The 6858-nt window shown below is 48.2% G+C and overlaps 1 protein-coding gene across 1 annotated transcript; it reads left to right on the top strand.

Moving 5' to 3' along the window:
• Positions 1 to 461: 461 nt before the first annotated feature.
• On the top strand, positions 462 to 6423 carry RIPPLY1 (ripply transcriptional repressor 1). Its single transcript, XM_027054906.2, has 4 exons — positions 462 to 834; positions 1743 to 1818; positions 2426 to 2490; positions 3042 to 6423. The coding sequence occupies exons 1-4, from the start codon at positions 689 to 691 to the stop codon at positions 3310 to 3312; spliced, it is 558 nt and encodes a 185-aa protein (XP_026910707.2). The 5' UTR covers positions 462 to 688; the 3' UTR covers positions 3313 to 6423.
• The last annotated feature ends 435 nt before the right edge of the window (positions 6424 to 6858 follow it).

The following is a 6858-nucleotide window of genomic DNA, read 5'->3' as shown; positions in this document are numbered from 1 at the left end:
AGGAGACTCAGGCACTTTTGCAAATGAACTGACCCATAAAGCAAAGGGCATGGAAGGAAGATTTGAGGCTCACTCCACAGGCAACTGGACCTGCTCCATCCAGAACCTCCTTTTTTCCTAACCCAGGTGGTATGCTTAATGGCAGGCACCCCATGTCAGGTCCACTTGGCAAATCTCTTTAGGGTTTGAGCCGAAGTGACGTGTGAGTCCCTCACTCTCCTCAGCCAGGTCAGCTGGCCTTTCTTGTTGGGAACCGGCTTTGACAAAGGCCTGTCTATCCAGGCCTCTGTGCCTGACAACTTTCTGTGGTTCGGGGTGCTAATGAGCTTCCCTCCTTTCCCCCCTCTGGCTTTGCTACTGCCTGGGGAATTTGCACAAATGGTGTGTGATTTGGCCCTTTTGTGTTTTCCTTTCTGACTTGGAGGTAAAGAAAATCCCTCACCCCCCACTGACTCTCTGTTTATTCAACTGGGAGAACTTTCACACCCAGGGACCCAGCTCCCCCTCCCTGAGCTCCCATTCTAAATCTTCATCCCTCCTCCCAGGTCCCCCAGCCCTGCACTGCCCTGAATAATTTATGAGTCTAAGAAGGCCTTATAAAAGGGTCTCCAAGGAAAGGCCAGAAGAATGCAAGAGGTTCTGAGAAATAGGAGCCCCTACAGCCTGCCTGGCTTCCAATCCCCTAAGGATGGACTCTTCTGTTCCTGCTGCTGCCCCTGTCCCAGCCCTGGCCCTGGTCCTAGCTCCAGCCCTCCCGCAGGCCCCCCAGGCACCATCTGGCCTATTAAGTCCATCACCACTTGCTTCCAGACAGCATGTAGGTGGCAGTGAAAGGTAAGTGGAACTTGGCCTTTGGCAACCTGAACTCAGGTTTAATGGGGTCATGGGGGAGGAAAAAAATGAAATGTCCAGGATGCCCCTGCTCTCCATGGAGGAGTAAGGCAAAGCCTCACAGCCCTCAGAGACTGCCCCTTCCAGATCTCAGGCTGAAATACCTCAACTGGCTTCCCACCTCACTCATCCCTCTAGGTGGCAAGAAGGGACTTGGGGACAGTGGGCATTGCCAAAGCTGAAAGCCAAGCAGCCAGGGCCTCATGGGCCAAGTTCCTCGGTCCACTGAGGAGCACAGGGGAGACTGCCATGAAGCCTGAGTTTAATCTGACCCAGGCTGAAGAGGGGGTAAAAGAGGACCAGAGTCCCAAGAAGCCTTTGACTGGGGGACTGTCTCCTTCTGACCACACCATAAGATCTCCATTTGCTTTTTTTCTGACCTCTGGAAGTCCAGCAGGGAAGCAGTGGGCCCAGGAATATTTCAGACCCCTTTCCCCAACCCAAGAAGATGGTAGGACTCTGAGCTCTACTTTTTGGAACAGGAGGTGGAGGCAAGATATTTTCCATATTCCTCCAAACATTTAACATTCCAAGAAACATTTAGTGACATGCCTACTGTGTACCAGGCATTGTACTGGGTGTTGGGGATTCAGACATCATCAAACATAAATCTGCCCCTAAGAAGCTCAAAGGTAAGTAAAAATAATTACAAAACGACATGACAAAAGCAATGATCACATTGTTCAAGCAGGGAGGAGGACCCCTGACCTGGGCTTGGGGTCCTCAGGAAAGGTTTCCTGGAGTAGATGGCATCTGAGCCAAGTTTTCAGGAAGCCTCTTTTGTTATCTCAGGGATTTCCAGGCTCCAATTTCCTTCCTCCACTGATTGAGCTCCTCCTTCTTTGTCCTAGAGGAGCTTGCCTTTGGAGGCCCTGGCTGTCCTCTACAAATGACCCACCAACGGAGGTGAGGAAACTCATAGACTCGGTGAGTTTGAGCCCCCGTTACACATGGTCACATGCATATGCGGCCACGTGTATTCACATTGACCAGATCCCTTTCCAGAGAGCCCTTGACCTTGATCCAGGGCTGTGGATGTGGGATAGCATCTCCACAGACTTGTGCACATTTGATTCTGGCTCTGGGAGGAAGGCAGACCCAAGGTTTCCATAGCAATTTGAAAGATGAAGAGACAGTGCCTAGAGAGAGGAGGGACTTGGGCAGACCCCACAGATAGTCTGTGGTAGAGCTGGTGCTAGAATCCTGGTCTCCTGGCACCTAACCCTAGTGCTCTTCCCCCAAACCCATCTCCAAATCTTTGCTGCTCAGTAGAACTCTGTCTCCTGGACAGTCTCCAAACAACACAGGTATTAGAACAGGGGCAGAAAAGCAAACAACCCCCAGGATTCTGTGCCCTTGTTTTACAACCAACACCAGGACACAACTCTTGCTGTGGGGCAGGAAAAGGCTGCTCCCAGGGATGTCTAAGGTTTCTTCTAGATTATCTTACCTGTAGGTTTGTGACCTCTGATACAGAGGAGGCAGTTGTCTGGCCACGTACTTTGACCCACATGCTAGCTTTTGCTTTGGACAGGCTACTGGTGGGGCAACAGGTGCCAAAGTCACCAAGGCTAACTCCGAGTTCCATCACCCTGTCAGGTAAGCTTGTGGCGCCAAGCTCGGAACTTGATGTAGATCCATTAGTTCTTTAAATCCTCACAACATCCCTGTGAAGCAGGAGTGGGGAGGCAATGCCACTATCTCTTTCATAGACCAGGAAACTGAAGCCCAGAGTGGTTAAGGGAATTGGCCAAGGTTGCCTTCCCTGCAGGCACTGTCAATGACCCCTAAGAATGAGCCCCTATGGACAGCATCAGTGAAGAAAGCCTTCGTAGGACATGGAGGACACAGGGCTAAGTAATTCCTGGCTAGAAGACCTTCTGAAGTGGGGGGTGGGGGTAGGATCTGTGTCAGAGTTGTCAGGTGCTGGGGCAGGGGCTCCCCACAGCTATAGGCCCACCAGACATTACCTTCCTGCCTGGGGTCAATTTGTAACAATCTAGAAGGTTCTGTTACAATGCTTGCTTTCTTCTTTTCCCTTTCACCTCATTAATGCAGGTAGGGGAAGGAGTATAGGGCTTGGATTCCTTCTTGGCCTGTAGATATGAGACCTGTGGAAGTTAGGGACCATATTTCTTCTCTGTCCACAGGTTCTTCTGGCCTAAATCCCACTCTTTTGACTACCTGTACAGTGATGGGGAGATTCTGCTGCAGAACTTCCCTGTCCAGGCCACCATCAATCTATATGAGGACTCAAACAGTGAAGAGGAGGAGGAAGAGGAGGAGGAGGAGGAGGAGGAAAAGGACAAAGAAGAGGAGAAAAAAGAGAAGGCAGATGAAAAGGGGCTCGAAGAGTGTGTGAGGGCACCACACATAGCCACAGCTCATCCTCCTTCCCCACTCTTGATGTGCCCAAACTGAACCGGTCAGAGTCTGATTGGGGTTTAGTATGCTTGGCAAGCCTCTAGAGCATCAGTTTGACAGGAATCTCCGGATATAGCCCTCTGTATTGAAACTTGGGTTCTTGAGTCAACAGGTCACTCTGGCTATATTCAACTGGCCTATGAACATAGACCTCGGGCACCTCATTGTCTGTTTTGCTGTTGTGTTGAGTGAGAAGGTCCAAGGAGCTCTAGGAGAAGAGTTGCTTTCCGAAGTCCCCTGGAAGCAGATCAAGACAATGCATGCCCATGTGGAGAGGAACAGTTACTCTTTGTTGGTGGCGGGGGGGAATCTTTGACTCCCCAGCATTCCAGCTGGCCACAGAGTCCTGTCTTCCCACAGAAAGCCTGACATCTGGCTTCACCTCCAGGGATACAACCGTCAGATACAAGTAAAGTCGAGGCACCTCTCTGATGGGCCTTGCAGGAAAGGAAAGGGGCATCTAGAAAATCAGCTTGCTTTGAGGGCCTCCCTCCATTTTGCCTGCTATCGATTGGGGTCTGTGTGTTGGTATGAAACGAATCAGGAGAAAAATAAACTAGATGATGTGTGCTCTTTTCCTGGAACTGTGATTTCTTAACTGAACTATGCCCATGTTGTGAAGCCACAGGCAGAGGGTCAGAGAACAGCTCAAGGCCAATTCATTGCCTTACCTGAGGTCAGTTGACAGATTTTACTCCATGGGAATATAGGGCCAGGGACCCAGCATGGGGCCAGGCTCTCTCTGTCAACTTGTGAAATCAGTTAGGCTTGATTAAACTTCGAAGGCAGCTTAGGAAAGTAGCAAAAAGGCCCCCCAAAAAGCAGCTTGAAAGTTGGGAGGATGGCTGAGGGGAAGAGTGAGAGGTACAGCCTCAGTTGAGCTTTGGAGATAAGCATATGCCTGTTTTGGGGGAGCGATCAGAGGGTTACTAACCCCCTGTCAACTTTATCTCCTCGATTCCCTTTGTATCTACCACAGCTCAGGTCTTCATGCCTCTGCTGCCTCAATTACGCCAACTAATGTTCTTGCCTCTGGCGGGTCCCTTTGCAATTTACCTCCTCACTGGCCACCAGGTCACACCATGTTGTGCCCCTGTGTAAAACCTTACCATGGCTCTTCCCTGACTCCCCAACAGTTGGATTTATCCTTTTTTTTTTTTTATTTTGATCACAGACGCTCTTGAGAATCTAGGGCTTCTCTATTCATATATTCACAAACCAAGTCCTTAACTTGATATTCTAGGCTGTTCAACAGCCTGGTTCTTGCCTGTCTCTTCAGACTCATCTCTTGACAGTTGAAGCCTATGCTATCTGTCCTTGAACATATCATGCTTTCTAACACCGTTTATGACTTTAAGCCACTGTCTGGAATGCCTCAACACTTTTGTATGTCTGTAAGCTCCCATTCATCCAATAGGACTAGCTCAGACACGTTCCTGTGAGGAGCCTCTTTACACCTTCCAATCCAGGTTGGACATCCCCATATATTCAGTACCTCCTCTGCCATAGCATCTGCCTCTCTTCCTATGCAGTAAGATGGGGCTGTGTTTGATAACCCCTTTTGACTTTATCACACAGCATGCTGCCTGGCACAAAGGACATACATACCCAGGAAATGTTGAAGGAAAAAGATTCTCAGGTCTTCTTAAAGAACTGCCCCTGTCCCTCCACTTGCTAGCTTCCCATATCTTTGTTTAGCTACAAACAGGGCGAGGGAACGTCATCTGACTCCAGAACAAAATGCTGGCCATATCTCCTCCTCCTTCCACTTAAGAAAGGCTGCTTCAGTTCTGAGCCCTAGCTGGGAAGTGCCTGACCTTGGACAGACTTTGAGCAGGCCACCAAACACACATTGGTGCCATCTATTGGTCAAGATTTAACCTATTTCCTTAATGAAGGCCACCAGACAGTTGACCTTTGACCACTGTAGTTCTTCTAGTCCATCCTGTTTCTACTTATAAGTAAAGCAGAAACTACCATGTGCTAGCTGTATGACTTTGGGCAAGTGACTTATCCACTCACAGCCTCAGTATCCTCATCTGTCAAATGGAGAAAGTAATACTTCCTCTTAGGGGTTGTTGTGAGGATTCAAAGAGACAATAGATGTAACGTATTTAGCACAGCCCTGGCACATAGTAACAGCACTCAGTAAATGATGGTAGTCATCACAATCATAGCTATAGTAGTGATTACTATTAATTTTATAACAGACATGAGCTTATCTGTAGAGTCGGCTAATGACTGCTTTACTCAACTAATGGATAATTTATCCTGATCCATGTGATCTCTCTGGCACCATTTGGTTTACCAGTAGAAGAATCTTTGTGATTTTTTTTTTTAAAAAAGAGGTCAAATGTGGCTTCCTGGGCCACTCTCTACAGGTTTCTGGCCCCTTTTTCATAGGACAGAAGTTTCAAAACTTATTTTTTGTGCTTTAGCAGGAACACCCTTCTTTTGAATGGAATGCAGAAGCCCAATATACAAACCAAATGAAGAGGGAGTTGCCCTGGTAGAAGGCACAATAGCTGATGCAGAATTCATACCCTGCTGTCCTCTCTCCTGTAAACTAACTCTCTCCACCCCTCTGTGAGGCACCTTCGGGAATCCCTAGACTGTTGGGAAGATGGTTTGGAGACTGGTGTCCCAAGGGTTAAAACAAGATTGATTTGAAGCCGAAGGCGGATTAGTATTTTAACATGTCCAGTGTTCCATTTAAAACCCTTGTTTTGGGTCCTAAGCTCCCAGAATTTCATAGCTCAAAAATTGCTTGAGTCCTTGTGCCATAGGTTGTAGGCATTTAAAATCCTTGGAATCCCAATATCCTTGGTTTTAGGGTATTATATAGCATAGAATTACAAATCCCTAAATCCCCAGGGGCTTAAAGACCCTAAAGCCCTTGGAGCACTAATTCTTAACTCAGAATGAGCTCTTCTCACTTTTTCTCCCCTCCTCCTCCTTACTGCACACGTGCTATTGGTCAGTGGCAGACATTTTATCTACCTTTCCTCCCAGTCCCCTACCCCTGAAATGGCTTCCAATCTCCCTCCCCACACATGGTTGCTAAGTGATTGGAATTCACTGTTATGACTAATGAGAGCCCAGTGTGAATTACTTTGTCATGGGTGTATCCAGTACTTGTGGCAACTTCAAATCCGGTACACAAACTCAGGAGACAGCTCTCTGTGCAAAACTCAGAGTCTTTCCTCCAGCTCTCTCGGCGCATCCTAGTGCCCTATACTTCTTCACTCCAGCACTAATGCCTCCCATTTCCCCCACTCAAGAGCAGCTGAGAGAGGGCACATCAGTTGAGTGTGAGGCTACATCTGAGCTGGGCTTTGAAGGATGGGCCCAGGTAAACAAGGAGGACGAACACTTTCCAGAAAGAGGCAGCTTTATGACTTCCTTCATTAAATATTGAGCACCTACTCTGTGCCATACATTAATATTATAATGACTAAGGGCATGGGCTTTGGAGGCAGGTGTACCTGTGTTCAAATCCCATATCTGGAGGCAGTGTACCTGTGTTCAGGTTCCCATATCTGC

This window comes from Acinonyx jubatus, chromosome X, assembly GCF_027475565.1.
Source record: "Acinonyx jubatus isolate Ajub_Pintada_27869175 chromosome X, VMU_Ajub_asm_v1.0, whole genome shotgun sequence".
Taxonomy (NCBI): Eukaryota; Metazoa; Chordata; class Mammalia; order Carnivora; family Felidae; genus Acinonyx; species Acinonyx jubatus.
This window is presented reverse-complemented; position numbering and strand designations above follow the sequence as displayed.

Excerpts from the sequence above, each read along its gene's own strand:
- RIPPLY1 (XM_027054906.2), top strand. The coding sequence starts at position 689 with ATGGACTCTTCTGTTCCTGCTGCTGCCCCTGTCCCAGCCCTGGCCCTG. Across the intron at positions 835-1,742 it reads CATGTAGGTGGCAGTGAAAG|AGGAGCTTGCCTTTGGAGGC; the intron begins GTAAGTGGAACT and ends TCTTTGTCCTAG. Across the intron at positions 2,491-3,041 it reads GAGTTCCATCACCCTGTCAG|GTTCTTCTGGCCTAAATCCC; the intron begins GTAAGCTTGTGG and ends CTCTGTCCACAG.